This window comes from Hyla sarda, chromosome 10 (assembly GCF_029499605.1).
Source record: "Hyla sarda isolate aHylSar1 chromosome 10, aHylSar1.hap1, whole genome shotgun sequence".
NCBI lineage: Eukaryota > Metazoa > Chordata > Amphibia > Anura > Hylidae > Hyla > Hyla sarda.
In genome coordinates, this window is record NC_079198.1 from 131,155,717 (window position 1) to 131,177,644 (window position 21,928).

At 41.1% G+C, this 21,928-nt stretch overlaps 1 protein-coding gene across 1 annotated transcript; it reads left to right on the forward strand.

Moving 5' to 3' along the window:
- Nucleotides 1-1,183: 1,183 nt before the first annotated feature.
- On the forward strand, nt 1,184-18,274 carry LOC130293597 (indolethylamine N-methyltransferase-like). The gene is made up of 3 exons (XM_056542464.1): nt 1,184-1,334; nt 2,508-2,715; nt 17,851-18,274. The coding sequence occupies exons 1-3, from the start codon at nt 1,184-1,186 to the stop codon at nt 18,272-18,274; spliced, it is 783 nt and encodes a 260-aa protein (XP_056398439.1).
- The last annotated feature ends 3,654 nt before the right edge of the window (nt 18,275-21,928 follow it).

Consider the following 21,928-nt stretch of genomic DNA (forward strand, 5'->3'; position numbering starts at 1 on the left):
GAGTGAGCTGTTCCCTACAAAGTCTATTGGACTTCTGGTACATCTACGGACCACATTACCCTTGAGCTGCGGAGATTGTCCAGGTGTTTTTAACTTTCTGCTGCCAGACCAACTTCAAGGTAAAGTATGATTTAATTGTCAGGCAGGCAGGTGCAGAGAATAGTAAGTGCAAGGGCATGGAAGCACTGAAGTACAGATAGGACGAGCACACTATCACTGCTGGGGCTTAAAGAGACTGGAAAAGATTGGTAGCATGCATATTTTGTGCCACTTAACTTTATCAGTCTCCTGAAGATCTCCAATATGACCACTTTGCTAGAAAGATATTCTCTTTAGAAACTGGAAAAGCTGGGGAAGTAATGTGAGCCCAGAACTGTGTATCGTGTGTCACTCAGCTTTTACCAGTCTCCTTAACGACTTGAATATGGCAGAGTATGATTTAACTGTCTAGCAGGCAGGTGCAGAGAATAGTAAGTGCAGGAGCAGGGAAAGGGGCAGGGCAGGGAAAAGAGGATTTATTGTGGCCTGAGAGAAGAGTAATGGGGGAGAGAAAAGGGGGAGAGAAAAAAGTACAGGGGCAGGGAGAGGGCAATGCAGCATTGAAGTGCTGAAAGGATGAGCAGCCTATCACTGCTGGGGCTTTAGAAGGCTTGAGAAGCTGGGTGGCAGGCATACAGCTTTACTAGTCTCCTGTAGAGCTCCAACACTGCTGCTTTATTCTCTTCTGCAGACTGTAAAAAACTAGATGGTATGCAGAACACAGTGCATGGCTAAAATAAATCCCCCAGCTCCCCAGATCATCTGTCTGATGAAGCAGATATCATCCCACACATCATTGTTTTCTGGTTTTGCAATAACATAGATTGATAAATAAAATGTTATGAGTTTTAGAAAGTGAGAAGGAAAAAAAAAATTTTTTTTAATTTACCAGGTTGGGAAGTGGTTAAACACTAGTATACAGCACATATATCGTAAAAAGATGTGCAGAGATTTATCTAAAGATCATGAATGTTCCAGGTGAATTTCTATCACATGTTCCCATGACTGACTTATGATGACAATAACACATGATATTATAAGTGATTCTTACTAATGTAACCTGCAATATGATTCCTGGTTATTATATAACGACGTGAAGCCTCTGTGTAGAGACAGTCACCTGTCTGTGATAGAAGATTACACGATGGATTCATCTACACATAAGATCTATCATATACATGGATTTGATTCTAGACAACATCTGGAACATTATTTTTCTGATAATCCTGATATGGTCTTTGAAGATGATTTCTTGAAATTTCCCATTGAAAATTTAACAAAAGCTTTCAAACCAGGTATGTATGAATGTATTCTTATGTTCTTTATATTTTCTTACAGTTTTATGACAATGTTTATAATTTTTTTTCTCAGCACTTAAAATAATTGATTGTAAATTACTAAATGTTTTTTTGGTTTTTACAGACCAGAGGAGACAACTGCGCTTCTCTATATAATTCTCACACATATCCAAGGGAGCAGAGCAAGTGTTATCATAAATGTGCACCTCTAATTGTGGTCCCAGTGGCAGGATATGTGCTCAAATTTTGCCACAAGTCCCCTGCAAATTTAATTTGTCACCAGATCCCAATAATAAGATCCCAATAATCTCAAGTCATGGGATCAGAAATGTCAGCAAAATCTAAGCACAATTCCTGCCGGTGGGACCACAATTAGAGGTACCCTTTAAATATCATGAAGACTATAGGGGTCTAAAGGTTTAGTAAAGTTATTTTACCCTTTGAAATATACAGAAAATTGGGGAATTTTGAAGGGTTTGTTGTGGGGCAATTACTTTAAAATCTGCAATTGTTGTTTCCAGGATCTTCATTTTTGTAAAAATGTATCAGTTCTTAGAAACAAAATATTCATCAATTAATAATCAACAGCTACAAAGTGATGCACAAAAAAAAAGTTTGAGTTGTTTTACAAGCAGTACAATAATAGAAAAGCATCTAAACTACCGTGAAATGTACAGCCTGAAAACTAAACCCTCCAAAATTGTGGTTTTCTTTTCAATTTCCGCACACAAATAATATACATTTTTTTTGGTTTTAGTACAAGAGCTATGGCTCTTAGTGTTAAACAAAAAATGCATAAATTAAGGGATTAAAGTGTTACTAGTAGGTATTAGATTAAAGAGATTCTCCACCCCTAGACATCTTATCTGTGGGGATCTGGCTGCCAGGAACCCCCGCAAATCTCTAGCCCGGCACTTTGGCATTCTGAACATTTATTCAGAACACCGGCTTCAGGTGGCCGTGGTAGTGACGTCAGGCCCCTTCCATTCATGTCTATGTCATTTGGAAAGAGGATTATATGTCTAGGGTCACAGTACTTCTTTAATAACACCAAATCTAACCAATAAACACATTTAAGGATAATTTCTGCTTTTCTTAGTTATTGTTTATTTACAACATATATAATAGTTTATCATATGTGATGTTTTAATATTCAGTTTCTCTCTACAGGTCATATAAGAGGAGATGTCCTGATTGACCTCAGCATTAGTTCCATGATTCACCATCTCTATGCCCCCAGTGAGTTTTTCAAACACATCATAATACTGAAGGTCCGAGACAGATGTATCCTGGAGCTAAAAAGATGGCTGAACACACGTACTGGAGCATTTGAATGGGGACATGCTACAAAGATCCATGTAGACTTAGAAGGAAAGAGGTAAAATATTTGTCCATGTTATAGGGAAAACCTACTGTCATTGTCATTACTGCAGAAAACACATAAAGCAGATCTAGGAAATGCTTAGCCAACACATCTTCTACCTACATAATTTTTTCTATTCAAGATCAACCCCCTGAGGACTGGGCCATTTTTCATTTTTGCACTTTTGTTTTTTCTGCTCACCTTCTAAAAATCATAGCACTTAAAATTTTCCACCTACAGACCCATTTGAGGGCTTGCTTTTTGTGCCACCAATTACACTTTGTAATGACATCAATCATTTCACCATAAAATCTATGCCAAAATATATTTTGGGGGGGGGGGGGCAAAATTTGGGGGGCTTTTAGTTCCACCTAGCAAATTTTTTGCTAACAATAACACATTATTTATTCTCTAGGTCAGTTCTATTAAAATGATACCCAACTCATATAGGTTTGATTTAGTTTTACTCCTTAATAAAAAAAATTCTAACTTATTGAACGAAAATTAGCATGTTTAAAAATGTCCTCTTCCGGCCCCTATATTTTATTTTTGTATGAGGGATGTGTCAGGGCTTGTTTTTTGCACCATGATCTGTAGTTTTTATCGGTACCATTTTTGTTTTGATGGGACTTTTTGGTCACTTTTTATAATTTTTTTAGAGTGTACAAAATGATCAAAAATATGCAATTTGTACTTTGGTGTCACGTATGAGCTGGGAAGAGTAAATACTTGAACTCACCAGCTCCCACTTGCCCTGCCTACTTACATACCCGCCCTAAGCGACAGGTCCACAACCAAGGTAACAGTCCCTGCCTGAATAAGTGCAGGGAGTAAGACATCAACAAAATAAACTTACAGACGGAGGTCAGGACACTGTATGGAAAAACACACACTAAATAATAAGTAAACATTCACACAAAACATGTCACAGTCTACAACCCAAGTCTTTACTAAGAGATAACAGAAAAACCAAATCACAGAAACAGGAGAGAAGTCAGTTATGTGCCTCCAGCTGTTGCATAACTTCAACCCCCAGCATGCATGGACAGCCAAAGGGCATGCTGGGAGTTGCAGTAGTGTGCCTCCAGCTGTTGCATAACTACAAGGCCCAGCATGCCTTTTGGCTGTAAGTACATGCTGAGAGTTTTAGTTTTGCTACAGCTGAAGGCACACTGGTTGCAAAACACAGAGTTTGTTACCTAACTCAACGTTTCGCAACCTGTGTGCCTCCAGCTGTTGCCAACTACAACTACCAGCATGCACTGATAGACCGTACATGCTGGGAGTTGTAGTTTTGCAACAGCTGGAGGGACACTGGTTGCAAAACACTGAGTTAAGTAACAAACTCCCAGTGTTTTGCAACCAGTGTGCCTCCTGTTGTTGCATAACTACAAACCCCAGCATGCACGGGCAACCAAAGGGCATGCTGGGAGTATTAGCAGTATGCCTCCAGCTGTTGCATAACTACAAGTCCCAGCATGCCCTTTGGCTGTCCAGGCATGCTGAGAGTTGTAGCTTTTTGCAACAGCTGAAGGCACACTGGTTGCAAAACACTGAGTTTGTTACCTAATTCAGTGTTTCGTAACCAGTGTCCCTCCAGCTGTTGCTGGGAGTTGCAGTTTTGCAACAGCTGGAGGCATAATTGTTGCGAAACACAGAGTTAAGTAACAAACTCTGTGTTTTGCAACCAGTGTGCCTCCAGCTGTAGTATAACTACAACACTCAGCATGCACAGACAGTCAAAAGGCCAGCTGGGAGGTTTTGTTTTGCAACAGCTGGAGGTTTGCCCCTCACCCCCATGTGAATGTACAGGGTACATTCACACGGGCGGGTTCCCAGCAGGAAACTCGCTGTAAACACCCGCCCGTGTGAATGTATCCTAAAAAAAACTACACAGTACATTACACTACACAATATAATGAGTAAAACATTACATAAACATATACCCCTACACAGTTATGTATACACAGTTATGTATACATGGTATGGCACTGTTTCCAAAATGAAGTCTCCAGCTGTTGCAAAAGATCAACTCCCAGTATTGCCAGACAGCCATTGATTGTCCTGGCATCCTGGGAGTTTTGCAAAAGTTGGAGGCGCACTGTTTGGGAAACACTGCCGTAGGGTAATTTTGGAAGCGGAGGCAAGTGTAATTCTTGCATCCGGCTCCGTCCCTATGCAAATCCCTAATTTAGGCCTCAAATGCGCATGGCGCTCTCTCACTTCGGAGCCCTGTTCTATTTCAAGGCAACAATTTAGTGCCACATATGAGATATTTCCATTCACGGGAGAAATTGCCCAACAAATTTTGGTGGGCTTTTTCTCCTTTTACCCCTTATGAAAAGTGGGCATCTACACTTGCATGATATTGTAAAAAAAAAAAAAATGTTTTACACTAACAAGCTTCATTTTTACAAGAGGTAAAAGGAAAAAAAGAACCCTAAATTTGTAATGCAATTTCTTCTGAGTATGACAATACCCATTATGTGGGCGTAAATTGCTCTGCGGGCGCACAACAGGGCTAAATTGGTGGCCTCAATTGGTGATTTGCACAGGGGTGGCTGATTTTACAGCGGTTCTGACATAAATGTAAAAAAATAAATACCCACATGTGACCCTATTTTGGAAACTACACCCCTCACACAACATAACATGGGGTATAGTGAGCCTTAAAGGGGTACTCTGCCCCAAGACATCTTATCCCCTATCCAAAGGATAAGGGATAAGATGTCAGATCGCCGGGGTCCCGCTGCTGGGGACCCCAGGGATCGCTGCTGCAGCACCCCGCTATCATTACTGCACAGAGCGAGATCGCTCTGCACGTAATGACAGGCAATACAGGGGCCGGAGCATCGTTATGTCACGGCTCTGCCCCCGTGACGTCACGGCCCGCCCCTGCCAATACAAGTCTATGGGAGGGGGCGTGGTGGTTGTCACGCCCCCTGCCATAGACTTGCATTAAGGGGACGGGCCGTGATGTCATTAGGGGCGGAGCCATGATGTCACGCTACTCCGGCCCCTGTATCGCCCGTCATTACGCACAGAGAGAACTCGCTCTGTGCAGTAATGATGGTGGGGTGCTGCAGCAGCGATCCCCAGGGTCCCCAGCAGCGGGACCCCGCCGATCTGACATCTTATCCCCTATCCAAAGGATGCCAGATAAGATGCCAGGGGCGGAGTACCCCTTTAACACCCCACAGGTGTTTGACAATTTTCGTTAAAGTTGGATGAGAAAATGAAGAAAAATTTTTTTTTTTTTACTAAAATGCTGGTGTTATCCAAAATGTTTCATTTTTACAAGGGAAAATAGGAAAAAAGCCCTTCAAAATGTGTAACCCCATTTCTTCTGAGTAAGGACATAGCCATTATGTGGATATGAGGTGCTTTACGGGCACATTACAATACTCAGAGAGTGCCATTGGGCTTTTGGAGAGAAAATTTGTCCGGAATTGAAGGCCACGTGTGTTTTCAAAGCCCCCATGGTGCCAGAACAATGGACCCCCCACATGTGATCCCATTTTGGAAACTACACCCTTTATGTAATGTAATAAGGGTTACAGTGAGCATTTATGCCCCACAGGTGTCTGACAGATTTTTGGAACAGTGGTCTATGAAAATGAAAAATTTAATTTTTCATTTGCACAGCCTACTGTTCCAAAAATCTGTCAAATGCCAGTTGGGTGTAAATACTCCATGCATGACTTATTACATTCTATGAGGGGTGTAGTTCCCAAAATGGGGTCATATGTTCTGGCACCATGGGGGGCTTTGTAAACACACATTTTTCCATTCCAAACAAATTCTCTTTCCAAAAGCTCAATGTCGCTCATTCTGTTCTGGGCATTGTAGTTTGCCCGCAGAGCACTTTACATCTACATATCAGATATTTTCATACTCAGAACAATGGGTGTTAGAAATGTTGGGGGGGCATTTTCTCCTATTACCCCTTGTAAAAATGTGCAATTTGGGGAAACACCAGCATTTTAATGAAAAAAAAAAAAAAATTTCCATCTACACATTCGACTTTAATGAAAAGTCGTCATACAACTGTAAGGTGTAAATGCTCACTGTACCCATTTTTACGTTCCTTGAGGTGTGTAGTTTCCAAAATAGCATGTGTTTTTTTTTCCCTTTCTGGCAACGTAGGGGCTTCCTCAATGCGACATGCTCCCCATAAACCATTTCAGCATAAACCATATTCTTCTGAGCATAGTAGTGTGTCCGCAGAGCACTTGATGTCTACACAATGGGTATTTCCATACTCAGAAGAAATGGGGTTACAAATTTTGGCATTTTCCCTTATGGGCATGCTGGGACTTAAGGTTTTGCAACAGCTGGAGGCACATTCTTTCTATGGAAAAGTGTACCTTCAGCTGTTGTTTAACTACAACTCCCAGCTTGCACAAACAGCTAAAGTTCATGCTGGGAGTTGTAGTGGTGCATCTGCTGGTTGCATAACTACAACTCCCAGAAGGCCATTGGCTGTCGGTGACTGCTGAGAGTTGTAGTTTTGCAACAGCTGAAGGCACACTGAGTTAAGTAGCAAACCAGTGTGTCTCCAGCTGTTGCATAACTACAATCCCCAGCATCCCCAGCCAAAGTAGTATGCCTCCCGCTGTTGCATAACTACAACACCCAGCATGCCCTTCCGCTGTCCGTATATGCTGGGGGTTGTAGCTTTTACAACAGCTGAAGGCACACTGGTTGCAAAACACTGAGTTCGTTGCCAAACTCGGTGTTTCACAACCAGTGTGCCTCCAGCTGTTGCAAAACTACAACTCCCAGCATGCACTGATAGACCGTACATGCTGGGAGTATTAGTTTTGCAACAGCTGGATGTTCCCCCCCCCCCCCCCCCAATTTGAATGTACAGGGTACACTCACATGGGCGGAGGATTACAGTAAGTATCCGGCTGCAAGTTTGAGCTGCGGCAAATTTTCTGCTGCAGCTCAAACTGCCAGCGAGAAACTACTGTGAACCCCCGGCCCATGCGACTGTACCCTAAAAACACTACACTAACACAAAATAAAATAAAAAGTATTACCAGACAGCCACTGACTGTCCAGGCATGCTGGGACTTTTACAACAGCTGGAGGCACCCTGTTTGGGAATCACTGGCGTAGAATACCCCTATGTTCACCCTTATGCAAATCCCTAATTTATGCCTCAAATGCGCATGGCGCTCTCACTTTGGAGCCCTGTCGCATTTCAAGGCAACAGTTTAGGGTCACATATGGGGTATCGCCGTACTCGGGAGAAATTGTGTTACAAATTATGGGGGGTATTTTCTGCTATAACCCTTTTTAAAAATGTCAAATTTTTGGGAAACCAAGCATTTTAGGTAAACATTTTTTTTTTTTACATATGCAAAAGTTGTGAATCACCTGTGGGGTATTAAGGTTCACATTACCCCTTGTTACGTTCCCTGAGGGGTCTATTTTCCAAAATAGTATGCCATGTGTTTTTTTTTTGCTGTCCTGGCACCATAGGGGCTTCCTAAATGCGGTATGCCCCCAGAGCTAAATTTGCTTTCAAAAAGCCAAATGTGACTCCTCCTCTTCTGAGACCTGTAGTGCTCCAGCAGAGCACTTCTCACCCCCATATGGGGTGTTTTCTGAATCGGGAGAAATTGGGCTTCAAATTTTGGGGGGTATTTTCTGCTATTATCCTTTTTCAAAATGTAACATTTTTGGGAAACCAAGCATTTTAGGTAAAAATATATATTTTTTTTTTACATATGCAAAAGTCGTGAATCACCTGTGGGGTATTAAGGTTCACTTTACCCCTTGTTAGGTTCCCTGAGGGGTCTAGTTTCCAAAATGGTATGCCATGTGGGTTTTTTTTCTGTCCTGGCACCATAGGGGCTTCCTAAAGGTGACATGCCCCCCAAAAACCATTTGTCGCTCCTTCCCTTCTGAGCCCTCTACTGCGCCCGCCGAACAATTAACATAGACATATGAGGTATGTGCTTACTCGAGAGAAATTGGGTTTCAAATACAAGCAAAAATTTTCTCCTTTCTACCAATTTCAAAAATTCAAAAATTGGGTCTACAAGAACATGAGAGTGTAAAAAACGAAGATTGTGAATTTTCTCCTTCACTTTTCTGCTATTCCTGTGAAACACCTAAAGGGTTAATACACTTATTGAATATCATTTTGAATACTTTGGGGGGTGTAGTTTTTATAATGGAGTCATTTATGGGGTATTTCTAATATGAAGACCCTTCAAATCCACTTCAAACCTGAACTGGTCCATGAAAAATAGCGAGTTTGAAAATTTTGTGAAAAATTTCCAAATTGCTGCTGAACTTTGAAGCCCTCTGGTGTCTTCCAAAAGTAAAAACTCATAAATTTGATGATGCAAACATAAAGTAGACATATTGTATATGTGAACCCAAAAATGTTTTATTTTGAATATCCATTTTCCTTACAAGCAGAGAGCTTCAAAGTTAGAAAAATGCTAAATTTTAATTTTTTTCATCAAATTTTGGGATTTTTCACCAAGAAAGGATGCAAGTTACCATAAAAATGTTACCACAAAGTTAAAGTAGAATATGTCACGAAAAAACAGTCTCAGAATCAGAATGATAACTAAAAGCATTCCAGAGTTATTAATGTTTAAAGTGACAGTGGTCAGAATTGCAAAAAACGCTCTGGTCCTTAAGGTGTAAAATGGCCTGGTCCTTAAGGGGTTAAAGGGGTATTCCAGGGAAAAAAAACTTTTTTTCATATATCAACTGGCTCCAGAAAGTTAAACAGATTTGTAAATTACTTCTATTAAAAAATCTTAATCCTTTCAGTACTTATGAGCTTCTGAAGTTACGGTTGTTCTTTTCTGTCTTAGTCCTCTCTGATTACACTTGTCTCGCGAAACGCCCAGTTTAGAACAGGTTTGCTTTGGGAATTTGCTTCTAAACTGGTCGTTTCCCGAGACATGTGTCATCAGAGAGCACTTAGAAAAGAACAGCTTCAGAAGCTCATAAGTATTGAAAGGATTAAAAAAAATGTTTATAGAAGTAATTTACAAATCTGTTTAACTTTCTGGAGCCAGTTGATATATAGAAAAAAAGTTTTTTCCTGGATAACCCCTTTAAGGACCCAGCCCATTTTCACCTTAATGACCCAAGCATTTTTTGCAAATCTGACCAATGTCACTTTAAGCATTAATAACTCTGGGATGGTTTTACTTTGAATCTGAGTTTTTTATTCTTGACATATTCTACTTTATAATATAGATAGAAAGAATAGGTTGCACTCACCGTCCTCATAGCTTTTTCAAGGCATGAACATTCCGTGTAGCAGGGAGATATTCCGATGCGAGTGCTCAGAGGCTCTGAGCACCCGCATCGGAATATCTCCCTGCTGCACTGAATGTTTGTACCCTGAAAAAGCTACAAGGACGGTGAGTGCAACCTATTCTTTCTATCTATATTATTGGATTATCATACCTTTTTCTGTACTAGATTGACACCCTGTCAGTAGCATATTGCATTACAGCTATGGCCACTGAATAAGACTGAGAACTGTGGTGTTGGATTAGAATACATGGACTCCTTTTTGTAATTGTGCTCTCTGCATTCTGATCTTCTTTTTACATAATATTCTACTTTAACATAGTGGTAAATTTTTGTCAATACTTGCATCATTTCTTGGTGAAAAATTATTAAAAAAATCATGAAAGATTAGAAAGTTTTGCATTTTTTCTAAGTTTAAAACTCTCTGCTTATAAGGGAAATGAATATTCCAAATAAATTATATATTGACTCACATAAACAATAGATCTACTTTATATATTCATCATAAAGTTTACATGTTTTTACTTTTGGAAGACATCAGAGGGCTTCAAAGTTCAGCAGCAATTTTACAATTTTTCACAACATTTTCAAAATCAGAATTTTTCAGGGACCAATTCAGTTTTGAAATGGATTTAAGGGGCCTTCTTCTTAGAAATACCACATAAATGACCCCATTATAAAAACTGCACCCCTTAAAGTATACAAAAGGACATTCAGAAAGTTTGTTTACCCTTTAGGTGATTCACAGGAATAGCAGCAAAGTGAAGAACATTCAAAATCTCCATTTTTTACACTAACTTGATCTTGTAGACCCGGTTTTTGAAATTTTAAAGGGGTAAAAGGAGAAAAAGTCCCCCAAAATGTGTAACCCAATTTCTCTCGAGTAAGAAAATACCTAATATATGGACGTAAAGTGCTCTGTGGGTGCACCAGAGGGCTCAGAAGGGAAAGAGCAACAATGGGATTTTGGAGAGTGAATTTTGATGAAATGGTTCTTGGGGGGCATGTCGCATTTAGGAAGTCCCTATGATGCCATATAAGAAAAAAAAAAAACATGGCATACTATTTTGAAAACTACATCCCTCATGGCAAGTAACAAGGGGTACAGTGAGCAGTTGACGACTTTTCCGTAAAGTCGGATGTGTACATTAATTTTTTTTTCACTAAAATACTGTTTTTCCTCAAATTTTTTATTTTTACAAGGGGTAATCGAAAAAAATACCCCATGTGTGGACATCAAGTGCTCTGCTGGTGCACTACAATGCTCAGAAGAGAAGGAGCCACATTTGGCTTTTTGCAAGCAAATTTTGCTGAAATGGTTTTTGGGGGCATGTTACATTTAGGAAGCCCCTAAGGTGCCAGAACAGCAAACAAAAACCGCACATGGTATACAATTTTGAAAACCAGAACAGCCAAAAAATACCCACATGTCACACTATTTTGGAAACTACACCCCTTTAAGGCACATAACAAGGGGTACCGTAAGCTTTAATACCTCACAGGTGTTTTACAACTTTTCAACAAAGTCGGATGTGTAAATTAAATTAAATTTTTTTTCACAAAAATTCTGGTGTTACCCGAAATTTTTCATTTTCACATGTGGTAATCTTAGAAAAAGCCCAAAATGTTTAACCCCATTTCATCTGAGTATGAAAATACCTGATATGTGGATGCAAAGTTCTTTGCGGGCGAACTGCAATGCTCAGAAGAGAAGGAGCGCCATTGGGCTGTTGGAGAGAGAATTTGTTTGGAATGGAAGTAGGGGACCATGTGCGTTTACAAAGCCCCCATGCTTCCAGAACACTGGACCCCCCCCCACACACACACACACAAGTGACCCTGTTTTGGTAACTAAACCCCTCACAGAATTTAATAAGGGGGGCAGTGTGCATTTACACCCCACTGGTGTTTGACAGATCTTTGGAACAGTGGTCTGTGCAAATGAAAAATACATTTTTTAATTTTCATGGACCTCTGTTCAAAAAATCTGTCAGACACCTGTGGGATGGAAATGCTCACTCCACCCATTATTATATTCCTTAACCCCTTGGGGACGGAAGTTTTTCCCGTTTTTGCACTTTCATTTTTTCCTCCTTACCTTTAAAAAAATCATAACCCTTTCAATTTTGCACCTAAAAATCCATATGATGGCTTATTTTTTGTGCCACCAATTCTACTCTGTAATGACATCAGTCATTTTACCCAAAAATCTACGGTGAAACAGAAAAAAATTTATTGTGCAACAAAATTGAAGAAGAAACGCCATTTTGTAACTTTTGGGGCTTCCATTTTTACGCAGTACATTTTTCGTTAAAAATGACACTTTACATTTATTCTGTAAGTGCCAACAATTATAATGATGGCCTACTTATATACCGTATATACTCGAGTATAAGCCGACCAGAGTATAAACCGAGGCCCCTAATTTCAACCCAAAATCCCAGGAAAAGTTATTGACTCGAGTATAAGCCTAGGGTGGGAAATACATCATCCCCCCTGTCATCATCCAGACCCGTCATTAACATCCTCATCATCATCACCGCCTGTCATCATCCAGACCCTCATCATCATCACCTGTCATCATCCCCTTGTCATCATCCCACACATCCCCCCCTTGTCATCATCCCCACCCCCCTTCATCATCCCCTTGTCATCATCCCCACCCCCCTTCATCATCCCCTTGTAATCATCCCACACCCCCCCTTCATCATCCCCTTGTCATCATCCCCACCCCCCTTCATCATCCCCTTGTAATCATCCAACACCCCCCCCTTCATCATCCCCTTGTCATCATCCCCACCCCCCTTCATCATCCCCTTGTAATCATCCCACCCCCCCCCCCCCTTCATCATCCCCTTGTCATCATCCCCACCCCCCTTCATCATCCCAAACCCCCCCTTCATCATCCTCTTCTCATCATCCGCCCTCAGTGGTCTTCAACCTGCGGACCTCCAGAGGTTTCAAAACTACAACTCCCAGCAAGCCCGGGCAGCCATCGGCTGTCCGGGCTTGCTGGGAGTTGTAGTTTTGAAACCTCCGGAGGTCCGCAAGTTGAAGACCACTGCGGCCTTCGACATCATCCAGCCCCCTCTCCCCCCCCCTTTAGTTCTGTACAGTACTCACCTCCGTTCGGCGCTGGTCCGGTGCTGCAGGGCTGTCCGGAGAGGAGGTGGTCCGGTGGGATAGTAGTTCCGGGCTGCTATCTTCACTGGGGGCGCCTCTTCTCCGCGCTGCGGGCCCGGAATAGAGGCATTGCCTTGACAATGACGCAGAAGTACGTTGGCAATGAACGTACCTCTGCGTCGTTGTCAAGGCAACGTGACTATTCTGGGGCCGGGCCCGAAGCGCTTAGAAGAGGCCTCCCCGGTGAAGATAGCAGCCCGGAATCACTATCCCACCGGACGACCTCCTCTCCTGACAGTCCTGCAGCACCGGACCAGCGCCGAGCGGAGGTGAGTACTGTACAGAACTAAAGGGGGGTGATAGGGGGCTGGATGATGTCGAAGGCCGCAGTGGTCTTCAACCTGCGGACCTCCGGAGGTTTCAAAACTCGTGCTGAAAAATCGTGCTGAAAAACTCGGCTTATACTCGAGTATATACGGTAGGTTTGGTTTTGTCGTACTTCTTGAAAAAATCATAACTACATGCAGGAAAATGTGTCATCTTTTGACCCCTATAACTTTTTAATTTTTCCGTGTATAGGGCGGTATGAGAGCTCATTTTTTGCACCGTGATCTGAAGTTTTTGTATTGATTGGACTTTTTGATTGCTTATTATTCATTTTTTCATGATATAAAAAGTTACCAAAAACACACTATTTTGGAATTTGGAATTTTTTTGTGCGTACGCCATTGACCGTGCAGTTTAATCAATGAGATATTTTTATCATTTGGACATTTCCGCACATGGCGATACCACATATGTTTATTTTTATTTTATCTACACAGTTTTTTTTTAAATGGGAAAAGGGGGTGATTCAAACTTTTATTAGGGAATTAATCTTTTTTAACTTTTTTTTTTGCAATGTTATAGCTCCCATAGGGGGCTATGACACTGCTCACTCTGATATTTTACATTGATCAATGGTTTCTCTTAGGAAACCCTTGATCAATGATTCTGCTGCTTGACGGCTCATGCCTGGATCTCAGGCACTGAGCAGTCATACGGCGATCAAACAGCAAGGAGGAAGGTAGGGGACCCTCCTGCTGTCCTACAGCTGTTCGGAATGGCGTGATTTCGCAGCAGTGATCCTGAACAGCCCCCTGAGCTAACTGGCATTAGTTTACTTTCACTTTAGATGCACATAGTGCGCTCTCTCACTCCTTGTTGTTGTGCGACCACAGAGCATTTTACGTCCACATATGGGGTATTTCCGTACTCAGAAAAAATGTTGTTACAAATTTGGGAGCCTTTTCGTCCTTTTACCTCTTGTGAAAATGAAAAGTATGGGGCAACACCAGTATGTTAGCGTAATTTTATTTTATTTATTTACAATAACATGCTGGTGTGACCCAACTTAAACTTTTCATAAGGGGTAAAAGGAGAAAGAGCAAACCAGAATTTGTTACAGAAATACCCCATATTAGGCTCTAAACGGTTGCCTTGAAATATGACAGGGCTCTGAAGTGAGAAAGTGCCATGCGCATTTGAGGCCTAAATTAGGGATTTGCATGGGAAGGACCCGGATGCAAGAATTACACTTACCCTATGGCAGTCTTTCCCAAAAAGAACTTCCAATATTGCCGGACATCTACCGACTGTCCAGGCATGCTGAGAGTTCTTTTTGGGAAAGACTGGCACTTTTATGTTTTGCAACAGCTAGAGGCTCCTTTTGGAAACAGTGCCGTACTAGATATTTCTAATTTTTATTGGGAGGGGGGGGGGGGGGGGCATGTGTAGGGGTATATGTATATGTAGTGTTTTACCCTTTATTTTGTGTAGGTGTAGTGTAGTGTTTTTAGGGTACATTCACATGGGCTGGGGTTCACAGTGAGTTTTAACAGCAGCAGAAAATTTTCTGCATCTCAAACTTGCAGCTACCAGCATGCTGGGGGTTGTAGTTATGCAACAGCTGAAGGCATACTATTTTCAAAACACTGAGAGTTTGTTACTTAACTCTGTGTTTATCAATCAATGTGCCTCCAGCTGTTGCAAAACTACAACTCCCAGCATGTATGGTCTATCAGTGCATGCTGGGAGTTAAAGTTTGCAACAGTTGGAGGCACACTGGTTGCGGAACACTGAGTTAGGCAACAAACTCTCAGTGTTTCACAACCAGTGTGCCTTCAGCTGTTGCAAAAACTGCAGCTCTCAGCATGTAGTCGAAGGGCATGCTGGGACTTGTAGTTATTCAACAGCTGGAGGCATATTACTACAACTTCCAGCATGCCATTTGGCTGCCTGTGCATGCTGGGGGTTGTAGTTATGCAACCACTGGAGGCACATTAGTTGCAAAACAATGGGAGTTTGTTACTTAACTCAGTGTTTCCCAACTTGTGTGCCTCCAGCTGTTGAAAAACTACAACTCCCAGCATGCATGGTCTGTCAGTGCATCCTGGGAGTTATAGTTTTGCAACAGCTGGAGGCACACGGGCTGGGAAGCACTGAGTTAGTAAACAGACAAAGTTTCCCAACCATTGTGCCTCCAGTTTTTCCAAAACTACATCTTTCAGCATGCCCAGACAGCCAAATGGCATGTTGGGAGTTGTAGTTATGCAACAACTGGAGAACAGTTTGGAGACCACTGTGTAGTGGTGTCCTAACTGTAGCCCTCCAGATGTTGAAAAACTTCAACTCCAAGCATGCCTAGACTGCCCAGGCATGCTTGGAGTTGTAGTTTGGCAACATCTGAAGGGCCAGATGTTGCCAAACTACAACTCCCAGCATGCCTGGACTGTTTGGGCATGTTGAAAATTGGAGTTTTGCAACATCTGGAAGGGCTACAGTATGGAGGCCACTGCACAGTGGTCTCCAAACTGTGGCCCTTCAGATGTTGCAAAACTACAACTCCCAGCATGCCAAGACAGCCAAAGGCTGCTTTGAATTGCCGCAGCCTTTGGCATGCTGGGAGTTGTAGTTTTGAAACTCCTAGAAGCAGCAGTGAGGACCACTTTACAGCTATCTTCACTGCTGCCTCTGATGTCGCCACACGATCTTAGGTAACTGCTGCAGGTCCTGCCCCCCCCCCCCCCCCCCGCGCATCAACGGCCTCAGCAGCCATCGCCATCATTTCCCCCTGCTCTGCCCGAACTTCCAGTGGTGGGCAGAGAGGGGAATCTGAACTTTCACCCCCCACCCCTGCCCTGCGATTCGCCGGTCAGTCCTGACCTGCCAATTGCAGAGGAAAGGTGGACGTGGCACCCCTGCCACCTCGCTCCTATCTTTTAGGATGATCGGGGCTGTCTCTGACAGCTCAGATCATCCCTTTTTTCTTGGTGATCAGGTCACCAGAGACCCAATCAGCCCAGAAAAGCTGTGATTCGCTGGTCAGAATTCAGCAAATCAGCAAATCATGGCGGATCTCAGGATCCCCCCAAGGGTTTTACACAGGGTGCCTGCTGAATGATTTAAGCAGGCATCCCTGTCCGGTCCATGCAATGGGGACCGAAATTCCCATGGACGTACAGGTACGCCCTTGGTCCTTAAGTCCCAGGACATCAGGGCATACCTGTATGCCCTGGGTACTTAGTGGGTGAATGTATGCAGCTGAGATTCAGCATATGCAGCACGGTCTGATTCTGCGTACAAGAACCTCAATCCCGCAAATAGTGAATCCACGGAGGTCAACTCAGGGGCATCGGGACCAAGGGAAAATACCCATTCCTGGGCAACCCCTTGCAAAAGAGACATAATAATTCCCCCTCTCGGGGCCTAAGTGCCAGAAGAGTAAGGTCTCAGACAAAAGTATAACTTACAACTTTCACAGAAGGTCTTAAACATTTTCCGGTTACCCGAAAAACAATCCGGGAGTCTAACTTGCAGCTCCACAGGAGCTGGGGCAGAGCCAAATGACACCTGGGTATGGGCAGACTCCAGGTCCTGGATTCCAGCGAATAAACTCAGGATTTACTGCTCCTGATCTTGTAGTCTCTGAGTCAAGGTCTGAACTGATGCTGACTGAGAAAGAGAAGACTCACACTGCTGAAGTCTTTCAGCTAAATCCTGAATCAAACCCTGCATTTGCCCTACCAAAGCAGACATAGCTTCCATAGCAGGAGCAAGGCTAATGCAGGTATATGGGCCTGTGAAAATGTCACGTATGGGCTGGGAAGAGTGAAGCCCTGAACTCAATAGCTCCCACTTGCCCTGCCTACTTGCGTACCCACCCTAGGTGACAGGTCTACAACCACGGTTACAGTTCCTTCCTGAATAAGTGCAGGGTGTAAAACATCAACAAAATAAACTTACAATACAGACGGAGGTCGGGACACTGTATGGAAAAACACACACTAACAGAAAAAATAACTAAACATACACACAAAATATGTCACAGTCCACAAGCTGAGTCAGTAACAAGAGATAAAAGAAAAGCCAAATTGCAGAGACAGGAGAGGAGTCAGAGAGGGGAGCCAATGGGTCAAATAGGCCAGAAATTCAGGAGACAGTATAAACACTAGCTAGGAGTATGAGCTCTTTCACAGGCAATGCCTGGATGAATACTGAGGGTTTAAATAAGGAGCTAAGCAGGTGAAAAGCCAACAATGTCAGCTGATCATTCAGAGAACAGAGCGTTTCCACAGTAACCAGAATAACAAAATACCTGATATTCCAGGTCTAACTATTTTTTTTTTTTTGCTGCCCCATTCAGGTTGAGTGTTTAACAATCACTTTCTTCATTTTTTCCATGTACTTCAGCATCGAGTTACAGGACAAAGAAGCAAAAGTGAGAGAAGCCGCTCAACATGTCGCAAAATGTGACCTCGACAAAGAAAATATAATGGATCCGGTTGTCTTACCACCAGCAGATTGTATCATCAGCGCTTGGCTCCTAGATGTTATCTCCAAAGATAAAGATGAATACATAAGATATCTGAGGAAGATCTCACAGTTACTGAAACCTGGAGGACACCTTATATTAGTTGGAGTTTTATACATGACATTTTACACTGTTGGGAAAGACAAGCTCCATGCTCTCAAATATGATGAGGATTTTGCCAGGAAAGCTCTAATTGGAGAAGGTTTTATTATTGATATCTGTGTGAGTAAGAAGGCAACAGGTATAAGTCCCCTTGTTGACCATAAGGCCGTCCTATTCATTTCAGCTCACAAGGAGAAATAAGTCTCAGTGAAAAATTAAAAGTTAAGTCTTCATGTCCAGAGTTTATATATAAAGCTATAGCTAAAGAAATAATAATTATTATAACAGGGCTCCCTATATGATTTTATTTACCTACAAGATTTTTAGACAATCCTGGTGATTTATCAGTTTGTGTCTAGTGCATGATATATGTGAATGGTAAAATAATAGTTCAGTCTTTAATACCTTAATGACCAAGCATTTTTTCTGTTTTTATACTTTCATTTTTTTCCTCCTGACCTTTTAAAAATCATATCCCTTTCAATTTTGAACCTAAAAGTCCATATGATGGCTATTTTTTTTGCACCACCAATTCTACTTTGTAATTACATCAGTCATTTTACCCCCAAAAAATCTAAGGCGAAAAAAAAAAAAAAAAAATGATAATAATAATAATAATTGTACGACAAAACTTAAGAAAAAATTTAATTTTGTAACTTTTGGGGGCTTCCGTTTCTACAAACTAAATTTTTCGGTGAAAATGACACCTTATCTTTATTCTGTAGGTTCATACATTAAAAATGATACCCTACTTATATATGTTTGATTTTGTCGTACTTCTGGAAGAAATCATAACTACATGCACGGAAATTAATACGTTTAGAATTGTCATTTCCTGACCCCTATAACTTTTTTATTTTTCCACATATGGGGTGATGTGAGGGCAAATTTTTTGTGCCATGATCTGAAGTTTTTTTATTTCCATAGTATATCTTTATTAAGTTTTACAAGAAAATCAACATGGTATGCACAATATACAATGTGGTGCTGCCCCTCGGAAATCAGGGGTTCCAAGAGTCAGACATATGATAGTCAGAACAGGTATATGAACAGGATCTAGGAACCAAAAACACAACCTACAGTAAGTATCCTTCCAAGGTCTACATGTCTCTCGCCACTGGTAAGTACAGGCAGAGAGCAGTGGATCTGAAGTTTTTATTGGTACCATTTTTGTTCTGATCAGACTTTTTGATGTTTTTTTTTCCATTTTTTATGGTATAAAAAGTGACCAAAAATACGCTATTTTGGACTTTGGAATTTTTTTGCGCGTATGCCATTGATCGTGCGGTTTAATTAATAATATATATTTTTATAGTTCAGACATTTACACACCTGGCGATACCACATATGTTTATTCTTATTTTATTTACACAGTTTTTTTTTTTAAATGGGAAAAGGGGGTGATTCAGACTTTTATTGGGGAAGGGGTTGAATCATCTTTATTAACTTTTCTGTTTTTGGTTATAGCCTCCATAGGGGACTATAACAGGCAATACATTGATTCAATACACTCATCAATGCCATTGCATTGCATTGATCAGTGTTATCAGTGGTCGATTGCTCAAGCCTGGATTTCAGGCTTGAAGCTATCAATCGCTGATCGGATGCACAGGAGGCAGGTGAGACACCCTCTTAATGCGTCCTAGCTGACCGGGACATCACTTTTTCACTGCAATAGTCTCAATCAGCCTGACTGAGCTTCCGGGAAGCTTTCACTTTCTCTTCCATCAACTTTGATCGCCGCGTCTAAAGAGTTAATGCCGGTGATCTGTCTGTACGGCGATGTCCGGCATTAGCCACGGGTCCTGGCTGCTGATAGCAGCCGGAACCGTGCAGGTATGATGCGAGCTCAGCTCCTGAGCTCGCTTCATAACCTTGCCGTGCCGCAGCACCATTTATAAACTGCGTTTTGAGGCAAGGGATTAATATAAGAAAAAGTTGTTGTGTATTTAATAAATATTGCCAAGGATACTTATTCTTTTGGGATTTTAACTTAGGTTATATGTTATTAATATATTAGGATCCCCTTTTATTATAGGACTTATTGTGGAGTAATAATGACCCCTAAATCATGATAATTTGGGCATCTGAAGAGCCTGATCTTAGCATTAGTTGCTTTGTTTTGTTCCCTGTTTGCTTTAAATTACAAATGCAATAAAGTGAATCTGATCACATTTAACTGTTTGTTTTCTTTATTATGGTGGGGGCTTTATCTCTTATATGCCTTGTAATTTTTGCTTTATGCACAGGAACAATATTGGGTGCGGTGTATTATACAGTGTCAACAACTAATTACAAACAGTAAGCACAAAAGCAAATCAGATGAGATGTTTGAGAGATATTTGTTTTTATATCTGACAGAACCTTTAGTGTCATGGAACAGGACCAATACACTGTATTACAGTTTGATTGTTTTCTATCTGAAAATGTGTTCTAAGGTTGTCCTCCTCCTTCCTAAATAAATTAGTAATCAATAAAAACAAATATTCATCAGAAAATAAGACCTTTTCTCTAGTACCCTTCATTCCCTGTAATAATCCTTTATAATATATCTACACAGAGATTGGTAAAAATAGACATAAGTATGGTACCCATAGCGGTACCACGTGAGGAGCAAACATGATTATTATGGAAATACTGTAGCAGTCCTCTGAAATAATAGAAATCAAATAACTTTTACTGTAAGGAAGTAATCTAACCCTATTACTAGTAAAGATGTATTATTTCCCCGGCTTCTTTCTATAATTAGTCAATGCAATAATAAAAGTTATAAATTATAACTAAAACATCTGAATGATAAATCATCATATTTTGATAATATTATTAAATATGCTTTAGTATTAATATTATTGTATCCTTATGACCTCTGTCAAATAAACTCAATGCCCCCGACAGCTATATTTTCACTGATGATTTACCTTTAAAGGGTATTTGGGCAAAAATCTTTAATTATTTAATACGCCCAGAAATAAAACTAAACTTACCTCCCCTTGCTCCCCAGTGACTCCAGTATTACTGTCCTGGTCTCTGCTACAATCCTCTTCTTGCTCCTGGGGCCTGACTTGCACTTCTACAGCTCAGCTATTTGCTGTCCGCAGCACCTCAGCCAGTGACAGTATGGCAGATTGTGCCGTGCTCCAGTCTTCTTCCTGGTTCAGGGGCCAATATGTCACACTGCTTCTCAGTCACTCAGTCAGGAGAGACATGAGATAAGTCTCACATATATATATATATATATATATATATATATATATATATACACACACATATATATATATATATATATATATATATATATATATATATCTCCAATAAGAACAGCACTTCCAGAAATAAATAGAAAAAAAGAATTTGGGGTGCCCGCATCATCTGAACCTCGGTCCACTGGTTCCTCAATGTATAGAAAAATATATAGGCAGCACACCACAGGTAGACTTCAAACAAAAATAGTATTTATTCCATGATGTGGGAGGCTGGAGAAACGTAGTTTGGCAACCACCATTACCTTTAGTAAAGATATACTTTCTTACACTGTACCCTTACAGTTTATTTTTCCACTGACAAAGCTGTATTAGGACTTATATTTTTGCAGCACAAGTTGTACTTTTCATTTGCACACTTTATTGTATAATAATAATGTATTACAAAGCCAGAAAAAAACATATATAGAGAGAAGAGGGTGGTGTAGCTTACTGTAGTGAAAGGCATACCCAAGGTAACTAGTGTTGCCTAAAACCCCAATATGCCTAAAATAATCAAAAGTTAATTATATAAAATTATATAATAGAAACCAGTCCTCAAAGGAATGTCAAATATAAATAAAGACTGTGAAAGAAATTGGGGTAATTATCCAGT

Bases quoted from the DNA above. Each gene is read 5' to 3' on its own strand.
- LOC130293597 (XM_056542464.1), top strand. From the start codon at position 1,184: ATGGATTCATCTACACATAAGATCTATCATATACATGGATTTGATTCT. The intron at 1,335-2,507 runs GTATGTATGAAT...TTCTCTCTACAG, and splicing joins AACAAAAGCTTTCAAACCAG to GTCATATAAGAGGAGATGTC. The intron at 2,716-17,850 runs GTAAAATATTTG...CATGTACTTCAG, and splicing joins GTAGACTTAGAAGGAAAGAG to CATCGAGTTACAGGACAAAG.